Source organism: Mus pahari, chromosome 5 (assembly GCF_900095145.1).
Source record: "Mus pahari chromosome 5, PAHARI_EIJ_v1.1, whole genome shotgun sequence".
Classification (NCBI taxonomy): Eukaryota; Metazoa; Chordata; class Mammalia; order Rodentia; family Muridae; genus Mus; species Mus pahari.
This window is the reverse complement of record NC_034594.1, coordinates 91229826-91246050: the sequence shown is the minus strand read 5'-3', so window position 1 is coordinate 91246050 and position 16225 is coordinate 91229826. Positions and strand designations below refer to the sequence as shown.

The 16225-nt window shown below is 38.2% G+C and overlaps 1 protein-coding gene across 1 annotated transcript in view; it reads right to left on the bottom strand.

The window, feature by feature from the left end:
• The window catches only part of Cntnap5 (contactin associated protein like 5), an 858611-nt gene that overhangs the window by 264919 nt on the left and 577467 nt on the right, over positions 1–16225 (bottom strand). Inside the window, exon 13 of the mRNA XM_029539128.1 lies at positions 5215–5415. Within this exon, the coding sequence (XP_029394988.1) occupies positions 5215–5415 (201 nt within the window). The remainder of the gene's footprint in view (positions 1–5214; positions 5416–16225) is intronic.

The window sequence follows — 16225 nt, the reverse complement described above, 5'->3', positions numbered from 1 at the left end:
AGAGAGAGAGAGAGAGAGAGAGAGAGAGAGAGAGAGAGAGAGAGAGAGAGAGAAACTGTATATGCATTATAATGGAACAGTGGTGCTCCTATTAGACAGCATAAGCTTTCAGATAAAAAGTCTATTTCCAAAAATAATTTCCTCATTTTGGAGTTGTTGGCCAGTAAATGTCTACTGATACACAAATGTTAGAGGCTATTGCCAATCTTATTAGTAATCCTAGAAGATTTATGGTAATACTCTCTTAGAGAAGAACAATATCATCAATGTTACCATCTGTGAACTCAGGTTATGCTAGCACGCACAAGGCCTCTTTGAGTTCAATCCGTATGAAAATATCAACACGGAGAGAGTAGGCAGACATGAAGTTCCACTCCTATGTGAGATGCTGTTGGCAACTGATAGCTGCTAGAAAAAATAAGTCAGTTTTCTTAAAGGGTGTCACCCCTAAAAATTGCCTATGGCCATACATCCATGAATATATGGATAGCATAAATTGGACCTGATGGTTAGAACAAAAAGGGCCACAAAGTTGGATGGGTAACGGAGTGAGCATTTGGAAGGAATTCAACAAAAGGAAATAGACATGGGGAAACTCATTGTGTGGAATTTGCAAACTAATAAGAAACTAATACGAAAAAGGAAATTTGTTTTCATCTGATTTCTCATGATTGCATCAACTTTGCTCCTTTATTTACTGAGGGAAGCTCTGAGCAGAGACACTGGTTACTGGATGCCTAAGATATACCTGGCACAGACCGAGAATTCCAGACTGTGTTTTCCTTTATTCCTTCTCAGCTTTAGGAAGTTAAAATGTTTGTATAAATTTAACAGGTGGTGAATTTCATTTGTAGAAACTAAGCAGACTGGCAGAAATCAGGTAAGGACTGGGTGGAAATCTCACCCCCAGTGGGAACCCCAAATATGTCCTTCCTATGAAAACCTAAACCCAGAGACCATAAGACAATAAGTTAGGAAGACAATGAATCTACACAAAATCTCAACAGGGACTGGAGATACAAAGGGCTCTGCAGCTAAAAGTGCCACTCTGTCAGAGGACCAGAATGATGTTCCCAAGGACCCAGGTAGAGTGGCTCAAAAAAGACTGTGATTTCAAAGATGTGGGTTATGGGAGGTCTAAAACATCTGACAACAAAAGACACATGCATGCATAAAATAATTAAATGGAATGACATAATCTAAATTATATGACAGTTTAAGTCATTAGGGAAGTCCCAAAGTCAGAATAAACACAATTCTATTTTTACATAAGAATTTGAATATTGAAAAAAAGACCAGGCAGTGAAAAGAAAGGAAGGCAGTTCCTGAGCTCTTACAGTGACAAATGTATTCAGCTTAATCATCAGGGGACAGAGAAATAAGCAAGGAAACACAGACATTGAACCTTGTAAGGCCGTTGGTGGGAACTGAGATGCAAAAAAAAAAAAAAAAAAAAAAAAAAAAAAAAGAATGCAGAGAGAAAGCTCTGATTTCATCAGCCTGACAGGCATGGCTGAATTCAATAGGAGTTCTGGAATTGATTTCACAGTGATGAACCTAAGTCATCAAAAAATGGTCCAATTTTCTGTTCTGAATGCTGTATTTAAGAAGGCAAGGAGGCATGTAATTTATCAGAGAAAGATTTCCATTTCAAATAGTTAAATTTTCTTTGAAAACATTTTTGGTGTTTAAAGGGAATAAGTGACAGTTATCTAGAAAATTCATTTAGGTGGAACAATATCTTCCCCTGAAGATTCTAGATTAGTCAAACAGTGCAGCATATTGAGTTAGATATTGCCCACTCATGCTTTATGAACATTTCTGTCTACTGTTCTACAGTCACTCAAAACCTAGAAAATCTAAACCCTATGATACTGAACTTTGCTATAGAACATGATATTTGATACTATTGTAGCCTTAAGTATAAATCAATATTTACAGAAATGAATTGTTTCATATGGACATAGTGGCCCAAGTGGTCAGTCTCAGCCCTTGGGAGTTAAGAGGTGTGTAGACCTCTGTGAGTACAAGGCTAGTCTTTTTAACACACGGAGTTCCAGGTCAGCCAGGGAGATGTAGGGAAAGATTTAGATAAATGTTACTATTTACCCTCGGTTCCCTGGTCCTCTAGGATATGAGCATATAATTGTTTAATTCTCTTGTTGCCTCAGACCATACTGATTTTACCACCTGTCATGATGGGCTTTAAACCATGACTGAAAGGAAATTCCACATCTAGATGCTTTCTTAGACGTTACCTCAAAATATCAAGAAAGTTAACTAAAACATATTTAATAAACAATTATTCAATCACTATAAAAACACCATCAGAAAAATTGAAAATTATATAGCCATTTTTTAATTTTTTCTGAAATGTAACTTTAGGGTTAGACATGTCTTCATAGGTAGAATGTTTTCCACTCATGCACCAAAGCCCTGACTTTCATGGTCAGGAAAACAGAAAAAAGGAAGCACAGTGGAGCAGATTTGAACTCCCAGAACTCTAGAGGTAGAGGCAAAGTAATCAGAAGCTGAAGGTCAATCTCAGCTACATAATATGTTCAAAGCAAGCATATGTTACATGAGAACCTCTATCTTAACAACTGAGTAATCCATTAAAAATGAAAATTTGCTGTTAGAGTCATATACATTGATGTCTCTTTTTCACACACATAAATTCTGTGAACACAAAGTAATGTCTACTTATCCTGCTTGGTCTCTTTGCCTGGTGCTCTCTCTCCTTGGATGTCCTTGGATCTAGACACAACTCATCACTCTTGTGTGTATATACTGGGGTCCTTGATACCTTCTGATGCCATCTTCCATCTCCTCCAACACAGTTTCCAACTACCACATTGTACATGTCTGCTCAAATGCTGTTTCTCTCAAAACCCTTATTATTCCCTATGCTGTTTAGGCTGTATATCGACAGGGTGTTTTTTGAAGAAACATAGACAAGGATAGACTCAACAGACAATGTCTAAATATCAAAGTCAAGACTCCTGGCCTTCTTTGAGTTATACAGAGCAAGTAAGTGCAGTGTAGTTTAATTCTTGTCAAATATACCTTTCATATATGTTTTTGGGTTTCTTTTTTTTTTTTTAAAGCAATCATTTTACTCATTTACATTTCAAATGATATCCTCTTCCCAGTTACTCCTCTATAAACCTCCATCCCATTGCCCCCTCCCTTCTCACTCTTGCCTCGTTGAGGGTGCTCCTCTACCCACTCACCCATTCCCACCTTACTGCTCTACCATCCCCCTATGCTGGGGCATCAAGCCTCCATAGGCCCAAGTGCCTGCCCTCACATTGTTGCCAGATAGGGCCATCCTCTGATTCCTATGTATCTGGAGCCATGGTCCCCTCCATGTATACACTTTGGTACTTTGGTTGGTGGTTTATTCCCTGGGAGCTCTGGGTGGTTCAGTTAGTTTGGGGATCCCCTGGCTCAGTCTTATGGTTGTCTGTGAGTTTCTGCACTTGTATTGGTCAGGTGCTGGTAGAAGCTCTCAGGGAACCTCCATATCATGATCCTGTCAGCAAGTACTTCTTGGCATCAGCAATAGTGTGGGGTTTGGTGTCTGTAGGTAGGATGAATCCCTGGGTGGGGCAGTCTCTGGATAGCCTTTCTTTCAGTCTCTGTTCCATTTTTTTTTTGTCCCTGTCTTTCCTTTGGACAGGAACATTTCAGGGCTAAAAATTTTGAGATGTGAGGGTGGCCCCATCCCTCAACCAGGGGCCATGCCTGTCTACTGGAGGTGGTCTCTATAGGTTATATATCTCCCCTTTTTCGGGAATTTGAGCTAAAGCCATCCCTGTTGGGTCCTGGGAGCCTCTCACTTCCCAGTAATCTGGGACTTTCTGGTGGCTACACAAAGTTCCTCACCCCCCACTGCTACATGTTTCTATTCAATTTCCTGACCTTCTGTATTTCTCTTCTGTCCCTTTCATTACCTAATCCTGTCCCACATTTTCCCTCTCTCTCCTCTCTCCCTCCAAGGTCCCCCTCTCTTTCTACTTTTTGTGATCATTTTGCTTCCCATTCTATATAGGATTAGCTCGATATGGTTTGTAGATTTGTATTGTGGGTATCTTGAGCTTTGGGGCTATAATCCACTTATCAGTGAGTACATACCATGTGTGTTCTTTTGTGTCTGGGTTACATCACTCAGGATGATATTTTTTAGTTCCATCTCCTTGCCTGTGAATTTCATGAAATCATTGTTTTTAATAGCTAAGTAGTACACCATTGTGTAAATGTACCATATTTTCTGTATCCATTCTTTTGTTGAGGGACATCTGGGTTGTTTCCATCTTCTGACTATTATAAATAAGACTGTTAGGAACATAGTGGAGCACGTGTCCTAATTCTATGTTGGAGCATCTTTTGGGTATATGCCTAGGAGCAGTATAGCTGGGTCTTCAGGTAGAAATATTTCCAATTTTCTGAGGAACTGGCATATTGATTTCCAAAGTGGTTTTACGAGCTTGCTGTCCCACCAACAATGGAGGAGTGTTCTACTTTCTCCACATCCTTGCCAGCATCTCTTGCTACCTACATTTTGATCTTAGATATTCTGATTAGTGTGAGGTAGAATTGCAGGGTTGTTTTGATTTACATTTCCATGAGGACTAAGGATTGCTTTAAGTGCTTCTCCATCATTTGAGATTTCTCAGGTGAGAATATCAGCTGTGTACCCCATTTTTTAATAGTATTTAATTTGGTTCTCTGGTGTTTAACTTCTTGAGTTCTTCATATATTTTGGATATTAGAGCTCTATCAGATATATGGTTGATAAACATTTTTTCCTAATTGCTGTGATAAAACACCATCACTGAATGAAATGTGAGAAGAAAAGCTTACAATTTGCAACTGACACTCCATTTTTAAGAGAAGTCAAGGCAGGAACCTGGAATCAAGAACCAAAACAAAGGACATAGAAGAACACTGCTTTTTAGATTGTTCCTTCACTTTTCCCAGGTATATTTTCATGTTTTCTTGTTTTTCTTATATACCTCAGGACTACATACCCAATAGTACAACATATAATTGACTTGGGATTCCCACATCAGTCATTAAGAAAATTACCATTTGTAAAAATATCTTTTGAACTGAGGTTCCCACTTCTCCAATGACTCTAGCTTCTGTTAGAAAAAAAAAAATAGCCAGAATATTGGTAGGTTTCAACAAACCATGAAGAAGGGACCTTACCTGGTGTGTTAAGCAGGCGGGATCTCCTACAGTGGTATATCACCTCCTGTTCACAGTATTCTGAGCCATCAATCAAAGCTTCCAGCTGCTCCATACTGCCACCATAGTTTAAGGTCATGGAATAGGGATTCTCAGGGCTGGAACCCTGTACCCGAGTCAGCTCTGTGTTGTTGTGCTGAACTGTCATCCAGATCTTGTCCTCTACACAGACAACAATCCAAAACAGGAGATGTTAGAAGAACTTCTAAGAAAGAGGATATAAACAGTGAGCCATTCAAAGTACAGTAATGTCTCCTTCTGAGCGTTCTATGTAGACAATACATTTTATTCCTTACAGAAGAATAGGAGATTTTTGTTACTTATAATGTTCTACCTCTGGTTAATAACAGGCAAATAATCTTAGGAGTTATGTTTATGAATCCTTATTCTAAAAGTTTTACACTATGTACTTAATGCCATTATTAATTTAAAATTGATAAATATAGTCTTCCTCATTATCCATAGAGAGACTGTTTGAAGAGTTTCTAAAATATGCCAAAGTCTGCATGTGTTCAACTTTCTCACATAAAACAGCAAAGCATTTATATATACACCCACCTTAAACTTTAAATCATTCTCACATTACTTTTGATATGTAAAACAAATAGATGCTATGCAAACAGTTGTTATACTGTAGTGTGTAAAAACAATAGAAAATACCTATGCAAGTTCAGTACATACACAGTATCAGAGGTAGTTTCTTTAAAAAAAAAAACAAAAAACTGTTAAGTATCACGTTAAAAACAACAGCTACGGATACTATGCATCTGTAAAAAAACACATCATTATCATGGATTAAATTATACCATTAAGCATAAGAATCTGTGTATGAAACCAGAAGTGGCAATGAAAACAAAATGCTGGGCATGCTGACACAGGCCTGTAATTTCCAGTGCGTTAGAGCAGAGAGAGGTGGAGCCCTGGGTCTTGCTGACCAAAAAGCCCATCCTACTAAGAGAGTAACAGGCCAATGAGTGTTTTAATTCAAAGGAACAAAATATGTTGGAAAGATGACTCAGAAGTTCAGAGGGTGCCCTGCTCTTACAGAAGACACAAGTTCAGTTCCAATATTCCACAGTAGGTATTCACAACTACATATGATTGTATCATTGGGGAATACAGAGCTTTCTTCTGGCTCCTAGAGACATTCGCACTCACATGCACAGATTCTTTCCCAACACAAATATATACTTTTATTTTAATCTTTAAAGGGAAAAGAAGATGAATGACATCTGAGGAATGTTAACCCGGGTTTGCCTTTGGCCTCCAAATACATGAAACACATAAACAAACACTTATGGTAACTATTCTTGGTTGTTTATAAGACTCTATCTGGATTATATAACATAAATTAAAGCAGCTGGGTGATATCTGTAAGGGATTTCCTTTAAATTAAGTAATTTGAAGTGGGAATGCCCACCCTTTAACCCAGATCTTTTGAGGTGGGAAGATCAACCTTTCTTCTGGGCCACACTGCCTGGTGGCAGTCTATAGAAGGGACATGGAAGAAGAAAGCTCTTGTTCTTTATGAGCCCATACTTACTCTTGCTGGAAAGTTCATTCAGTGACATTAGAGCCTACTTCTTTGGGATTCTGGTATTTACTGAAAAACAGTTGAGAAAGCCAGCCTCCTGGGACTACTGTATTCCTGGACATTCTGTTAGTGGATAGCTATTTTTGGAGGAGTTTGACCATAGCTTGTAAATCACTATAATACATTTTATAGTTACATATTCTGATAGGTCTGGTCCTCTAGAGAACCCTGAATAATAAAAAATATCATATATACATACATATAAAAATTATCTGAATTTTTTTCAATTTTCATTAGATATTTTCTTCATTTACATTTCAATTGCTATCTGGAAAGTCCCCTATACCCTCCCCCTGCCCTGCTCCCCTAACCACCCACTCCCACTTCTTGGCCCTGGCATTCCCCTGCACTGAGGCATATAAAGTTTGCAAGACGAAGGGGCCTCTCTTCTCAGAAAAGTTTTATACTGAAAAACTCAAAGACATGTGACTCAAGAAGAACAAGAGGAGAAGATAAGAAAGAATGCAAGATATCAGTAAGAGATAGGAATTTGGTTTTAAAGGTACATAAATCTGTACTTGAAAGCCACTTTTGCCAGTATGAAACTTAGACTGGTGACTTCGGTGTTATAGTCAACTGAAGCATGTGACAGCCAAAACAGGTGGAAGTACCCATTACACAAATAGGCAGCATGGCTCCTATGAGGAACAGAAATCAAGACCATTAAGTTGCAAGGCAGGCTGGAGAGATGACTCAGCAGTTAAGAGTCTGCCTCTCTTCCAGAGAGAGGCACACAAATAAATAAATATTGTGCTAGGCCCAGGGGGGTCCCTTAACCTCTCTGGCTTCTAAGGCAACTAAACACACAAGTGCACATACCAACACAAAGATACAAAGGAATAAAAACAAGTAAATCTTAAAGTTGCAAAACCCGCTGTGGACTATGTTGGACACTTGTGATAACTTGGGGGAAACCATTTACTGCAACTTGATATGCAGTTTAATTCTGAACATCCTAACAAATAAAGCAGGGGAGGAAACAGGAAGACTTGAAAAGCACTTGCCACCAGAGAATCTAGCCCACATCATTACATTATTCTTCATAGAGTCCAAGAGTAGAAAAGGAACAAAGCAGAGAAATCATGTGGTTTCTTCCCTCTTCCACCCTCCTAGTTTTACAAATGAAGAAACCAAGGCCCATAAAGAAAAGCAATAACCCACAGCATTTCTATTACAGAGCACTAGTTGGAAAACATGCTGAAGGCAACTGTTATTATTAACTGTAAATAGCGAGATTAGGGTCATTGGTATGATTTAGCATCAAATGAGAGGAAAGAACTGACTACTTGGGTGTTCTGTATTAATTCTTCCCATAAATTCTTTCTGTGACCTGGGAAAAGTTATTTCACCTCCCTATACTTCTATGTCAGTATATTAGAAGAAGGAAGGAGTGATTTGGCTTGGTTTTAATTATTTCCTTAAGAGTTTTCCAACTTGGGAATAGTTCTTATATCATCCAATTAAATTATGCTCAATGACTGTGAATCATCCTGGGAATAATTTCCCAAACCAATTAATTAATAACCACCATGTTCCCAGAGAAAAATGTGCTTTGCTATTTTGAAATAGTGCTACATTCTTCAGCTAAATCTATTGAAGAAACTAATTTCATTGGATTTTAGCTCCTAAAATAAAATGATGGACACTCATACTGTTAAAGTTGTTAAAAGAATATTCACCTGAGACTCCAAAAATGTGTTAATATCTGTCTTAGTTATGGTTTACATTGTTTGACAAACGACCACAACCAAAGAGCAAGTTGGAATGAAAGGGTTTATTTGGCTTACACTTCTATACCATCGCTCACAATCAAATGATGTCAGGATGGGAACTCAAATATGGCTGGAATATGGAGGCAGGAGCTAATGAAGATGCCATCCATAGAGAGGTACTGTTTAGTGTCTTGAGCTCCATGGCTTCCTCAGCCTGCTTTCTTATGGAAACCACCAGCAGACTAGGGATGCACCACCCATAATGACTTGCCTAGAATGCAATAATATGGAGTAATTTTCTCAATTATTTTGAGGGTCCCTCCTCTCTGAGGACTCTAGCTTGTGTCAAATTTACACAAAACTAGCCTATACAATGTCAACATACACAAATGTAATAAAATTAGCAAAAGAGTTATTACTCAATAAATGAGATGCTATAGAATGAGAAGTAAGAATGGACAGCTTTGAAATGGTAGGGAAGTTCATGGGAAGACTTGTATTTCTTTTTTTTTTTTAAACAATTTTTATTAGATATTTTCTTCACTTACTTTTCAAATGCTATCCCAAAAGTCCCCTATATACCCCCCTGCCCTGCTCCCCAATCCACCCACTACTGCTTCCTGGCTTGTGTCTCTAGCTGCATATGTAGCAAAAGATGGCCTAGTCAACCATCGTTGGGAGGAAAGGCCCTTGGTCTTACAAAGATTTTTATTTCTAAGGCATATTGATGGAGTAATGCTACTGCCTTCATGCTAGAATATCTTTCAGACATTATGTATTAATTTTACAGATATCACAGACCCAATCACAAATCAAAGAGTAAAAACCAAGTTAAGAGGTTATTCCTTGAAAACTATAGCTCATTAGCTAGATTATTTTCAAAGCTTTTCTGACTTATTCTTTCTCACAACCATCTATCTGTCTATCAAATTCCAGCAATGCTCTATAATCTATTATCTACTAATTTTCTTTTTTTATTAGATATTTTCTTTATTTACATTTCAAATGCTATTCCGAAAGTTCCCTGTATCCTCCCGTGTCTCTACTAATTTTCAATGATCGATTATCTATCATCTATCAATCTAGTAAATATCTATTTATCATCTACCTACCTGACATCTAATCATTTGTCAGAAGTTATCTTTTCTCCATTCTCCATGTATCTACCCTGGTTCTAAAGGTAGTCTGCATATTATTACTCAATCTGTAGTTTGATATTTCTTCTTATATAGATGTAGATATTTCAAATCTTTATATTTATTATATGACTTTACTAATTTAATCACTTTAGTGCAAGCATGTTCTGTCTTCTGTGAGATGGAAATGGAATCTGTATCAATGCTGAGTGTTCATTTTCAGTATGCTGATTTTGCCTTGGGATCTTGAATGGGAAGTAATTTCTAATAATTCAACTTAATAATTAACACTTTTGGTGCATGTTCACCAATGCACAATGTGAAGAAGATGGAAAAGAACAATACAGTGCTTCAAATGGCTCTTCTCAACTCAGTCAATGGGCATCAACAGTCTAGCTATATGCATTGTTTTAGTGTGAAGAAGAGAGATAAAGACTTAAAGCCCTAGCTCATATCTGGTTTTCCTTAAGGGAAACTCAAATAAGTGGAATTCACTTTAAGTGGTTCTTTATACATACAAACAATGTGAATTGAGACCTAGGTGACTCATCTCTGGAATACTTCATTAATCAAAATGGACCTGTGAATCTGAACACTGAAGATTGTTGATTTCATCAATGGGGTAGTGAACATTTCTGTGTGTTATTTAGTGTGAGAGTATGTGATACCTAATTGTCATTGTCAACATAAAAGATACAATAATCTTATCAAAGATAAATTTCTGAACATACCTGTGCTATAATTTCTAAATTATTAGGTTTATTGTGGAGAGAAAGTTGATTGTAAAACAAGCAGCACAGTTTCATGGGATAGATTCCTGGACTGAACAAAAGCAAAGCTTGAAGCTGAGCACCAGCATTAATCCCTCTCGGCATGTTTCCTTTCTACAGATGCAATGGGACTGGGTGTGGCAATCTCCCAGTGCCATGCCTTCCCAACGATGGACTATATGTTTCACCTCTCAGACAAATAAATGTTTCTTTCCTAAAGTTGCTTTGGTTTAGAAGTAAGAAATTGAATTTAGAAGTAAGAAAATGAATAAAACAACATGGCTATTCAACACTTTTTGTGTAAGGGTCCTGACTAAATCATTACTGTAAAAGACCATGACATCACTGAAATTCATATTTTTTCCTGTTGCAGCCACAATATTGTCATAATGCTTTGATGTTATATCATAAAAAGGTGCATAACAAACCTGTGGGAAAGACCTAGAGGCTATGGCACGTGGTTATATTCCCAGCACACTAGAAGAGGAGACAACTAGTTCCCAAGCCTTTCTAGCCAGCTACCCTAGCCAAACCAGTGAGTTCCAGGCCATTGGGTGATACTGTGACACAAAACACAAGAAATAGCATTGAAAATTATCCTCTGCTCAATACATTCTGGCACACATGAACACATGCACACACACACACACACACACACGCACACGCGCGCACGCGCACACGCATACACACACATGCACACGCACACGCGCGCACACACACACATACACACACACACACACACACACACACACACACACACACACAGGATATCCAAAGGAAGTAAGATATTGTAGAAAGGGTTTCCTGACTAGTCATGACAGGATATTCTGTAGTGGTCTCTCTCTTTTCTTGTCTGTTGGGAAATTGTTTCTTTTCTTTGCTCCAGTCCATTTTCCACAACCAGTTTCTACATCGTCTACTTGGTTCCTTTGGCTATCATTTCGGAAGCTGTAAATTGTTTACATACAGAACCAAAAATTTAGTATTCTTTCAGAGTTTTCTCCAATTATATCTGATTGGTATTATTATTAAAGAAAGAGACAAGAAATAACTCTGATTATTAAAGCTACATTCTGCATACATATCTGTCTCTTTGGTGAACAATAAATAAATAAATAAATAAATAAATAAATAAATAAATAAATAAATAAATAAATGCTGTATTTTCTCTGTAACAATGCTTGGAAGGAAGAGAAATATCCAGATTGTCACTATCCTCTTTAACTGAACTGAAATCACTGTAGGGAGCTGCTTATATTCCTTCAATCAGTTTGACAATTTACTTATACTTTAATTATAATGAAATGAATCTATACTAAGGTCTCAGTGGTCATTTCTGCCACAGTTATATGTGGGGCAACAGGCTATGCATAGACAGACTGGTTTCCAGCCGAGCTTAGGTCTTTAACCCTGGTGGGACCTGGTGGATGGTAATTTCCACCTACTGGGACTGAAGGTGTTTGATCATGTCTCCTGAACCACTGGCTCCTGTCAATGTTACCGCCCCTACAGCCTCCACAGGAGAGATGCGTGGCTATCAGTCACGTAGGAATAGCACCAAGCTTTCCCACACGCAAATAAGTTTTCCTCAAACTCTCAGTCCAAGCCAATGAGAGGTACCTGCTGTTGAACCCTGAATCACCCCCAGAACTGTATATATATCCATCCAGGGAAATAAAGGTACGTGCAAGAACTACTACTCTGTCTGAATCTTTTGTTCCCAGAGCTGTATGTAACAATTAGGAAGAGACCTTCTCTCCCAAAGAGCCACTTGAGGTCCCGCCGCACTCCTTACTGGATAGTAGGCTTTTTGTAGGCCCAGCCTGACCCAACTCAGATCAGAGCGGCTCGGGGTTACTTAGTGACCTAGAAGGCACAGCAGAGACTTCGGCTCCCTGCCTGCACCTGTTTCCCTTTGCTGGAACCCTTGCACCAGGCCTGGACAGAAATCTCTGTGGAAAACCTCTGCTACCTAGGCCCACAGTTATACATGTTGACAAATTGAATTTTCTATGCCAAGTGTAAAGACACTTTACATAGCCCTCAATGTACTGTTTCTACTATGTATTCACTGTCTACTTGTGTACAATACTCTGTTGTCTTCTAACCTTCTGATTTGTTGCTCGCTCATTTAACTCTTCAGGTTTGTGCCTTGTCTCTCAATTTAACTCATAAAACTGACAGGTAAGCAACATTAGCTGAGGCTTGGCTTCTATGATTTCCAGAGGCAATAGTTGGTAAAAGATTATATATTAGATCTAGTTTCCAGCACTTGTTCTACTACCCACAAGATTCTGGAAGAAGTAGATCAGCTCCCCAAGTCTCAGTCTAATAGTCTTTTATCTGGGCAGTCTAGTGTCCAATGCTCTGAGTATTAAATTAAAACACACTTGACCTAAAGCACAGATTCAACTCAGGTTAGGAATTTACCCTTACACCTACCATGGTGTTTGACTCCTTTTTAACAATCAAGCCAGGAAGCCCCTCTGTTGATGGTATTCTAGAGGCATCTGAAGAAGTTAGTGGAATAAATTAAAACCCTAGAGCACAAGAGACTATAGAATCTAAATATTTTAGAGAGACAAAGTAATACACTCTTCCATTTTCTTCTATATATGTATTCATGCATGCATATATGTATGTATGTACATATTTGCATGTATGTCAGCTCATATATAAGTTGAGTTTGAGATGCCTGTGTGTGCTCATGCAAGTGGAGGCATGAGACTGATGTTGAGAATTATCCTTGATTACTCTTTCACAGTCAAAGCCAGCGCTCTCTGTATAGCTAGTATTGTTCATCTGTTTGTTATCCAAATCTCTTCCTGCTGCTTTCCCAGTCTGGTAGTACAGGTGAGCCCCCATGACCATTGTCATTTACATGAGTTCTAGGGATATAAACACAGGCCCTAAAGTTCTTATGATGAAAATTTTCAACCATGGAGATGCCTCCCCAGCCAGTCAAAATAGGTTATTCCTTTTGATTTATATTGCTACATAAACATAAGAATATAAAAAATAAAACCTGATAAGTCTATTTAGCACACAGATATACTTTTCATAAAAAAAATAAGTGAAGATTAAAGAAATCAGAAAGGAAATGTTTGAAATCCATAGAAACAATCAAAATCAAATTATAATCTACCAGGTATTCTGGACATAATGAAGCTATCCGGATTTTCGAGAATATTGTATAGTGGCAAGCACTTATATTAGAACATCAGATCTAAGGTAAACAGCATAATGATGCTCCTTAAATCTTTAAAAACAAGAAGCCTATCTCAAACCCAGTGAGCAGGAAAAAATAATAAGGGCTAGGGTGAAAAATAATGAAATAGAGACTATGATAAAAGGGCATAATGTTAATAAAAGTTGAGTCATTGAGAAAGTTAGTGTTTGTCAAACTCACCTAAACACAGAGAGAAGATCCAAATTAACAAAATCAAAGATGAGTAGGGAATTGTTAGAACAGATTTCAGTTAAATATAGATCATTTTACCATTACAAATAAGTCCAGGAACCTATGCTGTGGGACCCACCTTCACTTCAACCTTTATAATGGTAAGGATGACAATTGGATGTAAAGCAATTTCTACCTCCTTAAAAGCTTCTGCCACGAGCTGTTATTTCTTCCAAGAATGCTAAGGCAGCTGCTCAGGGAGGAATGCATTCCTGTCTATTGTACCAACCACAGACAGCTGCTTTTACAACAGAGCTTCTCTGTTTGTGGTAGCATGCATGAACAGTTCCTGGCCACTGCCCTCCTTGCATTAGCTGTGATGTACCCAGTATCACATCCATCATCACTCTTCCACCTACCTATGATGGCCACATTTACAACTTCCAGGCAACATACTTGACTGTGATTTATGCTCTCAGTTCACTCTAGCCTTTATATTTTATGTGGCTTTTTGGGAACTATTTTTCTTCCTTCCTTGCTTTAAAGTAGATGGCATGATCAAAGAGGCCCAGGAAATCGGTTTTTATGGTCTAACAAGGTAGAGGGTTAGATTCCAAATATACTGAATCAAATTTTGCACCTGTATGTTCAAAGAAATGTTATGTGTTGCCTGGCAGTGGTGGCATATGCCTTTAATCCCAGCACTTGGGAGGTAGTGGCAGGGGGATCTCTGAATTCGAGGCCAGTCTGGTCTACAGAGTGAGTTCCAGGACAGCCAGGGTTATTCAGAGAAACCCTGTCTTGAAACCTGCCACCCAAATGTTATGTGCCTAAGATGCTTAGGGCTCTTTTTTAGTGACTTATACATGAGTGGCATGAGGGACACCAGGTAAATGAATACTATAGCCCCCAAGCACATGAGTATATACCTGGGTGCTGAGGTTTAATAGACATATGCTTACCTAACATGAAAGAATTTATCCCCAACCCTACATAAACTGGATATGGTAGTAAATCCCAGTGATTTTTGTACTTAATTAGGAAATCAGGAAGATTGGGAGTTTATAATCATCTACCACTACAGAGTGAGTTCAAGGACAGCCTGGATACATCAGACCCTATCTAGAAAAGTGGCTGCCTGAAACAAGAGGTTTTTTTTGTTGTTGTTGTTGTTTTGTTTGTTTGTTTTTGTTTTTGTTTTTTTTTGGTTTTGGGGTTTTTTTGGGGGGGGCTTTCTCATTGAGATGTATATCTGGTATAGTAAACATGGAAGACTCAGGTTCAGGTCCAGCCATTTTCCCCATTGATGTTCAATGTTTGATCTCTGTGGCATACAGAGAGGAACACTTTGAAATCAAATTATAAATTATATTCGGAGAAAAGAACAATGATGCTGTTCTTGTGGGTGGATCTTGCAGTGGTCTTACAAGTATTCATTTTCTTTTCCTCTTGAGACCCTTGTCAGGATCTCTTGTCACCTAAACTTTAAGCAATTGTTATAAAAAAGACATCCTTTTAGGAGGATAGAGAGATAGCTCAGTAGAGATCAGCTCTTGCTGTGCTTACAGCAAATCCAGATTCTATTGAAAACATAAACAAGGAGGATTGAAACCATCTGAAACTCAACTTCAGGAGAACTATCATGGTATTTTGGCCTTCACAGGTACCAGGTATACCTGGGGTACAGGTTCACAGAAACAAAAAATTTCTACTACTGATGAAATAAAAATAAATAAATAAAATGAGTCATGGTAATACATTCCTTTAATCCCAGCCTTTGGGAGACAGAGTCAGGCAAGTCTCTGTGAGTTCAAAGCCAGTGTTGTCTACAGGATGAATTCTCAACCAGAGCCACACAGAAATCCTTTCTCAAAAAACCCAAATAGATAGATAGATAGATAGATAGATAGATAGATAGATAGATAGATAGATAGATAGATAATTTGTTCATGTACATGTGTGTTTGGAGAAATGTATGGACACCCACATGCAGCAATGCATTTGTAAGGCCAAAGGGATTAAATGTAGGACATCAAATTTGGCAAGTGTCTTTACTCACTTGCTACATCTACTCTAGTAGTGACTCGCATTACAAGTTTGGAAACCGGGAAGCAGTCTGGAGGCAAAAAATTTCAAGAAAACTCAGCCTCCTGGAACCTTGCATTCTAATAGCTAGGAATGCCCAAGATTTGTCACTGCAATATTGTGTAGGGTCTTGCATGCTTTCTTACAGTATTTTACTGGAAGTTACTTTCATATTCAAGTATTTACCAAGGCCTAGGAAATAGGGGGATTGTGGTATTACATTATTCATGAGATGATCTGCTAGAGCAGATCTCCCCCCTCCACCCCCCAAAAAA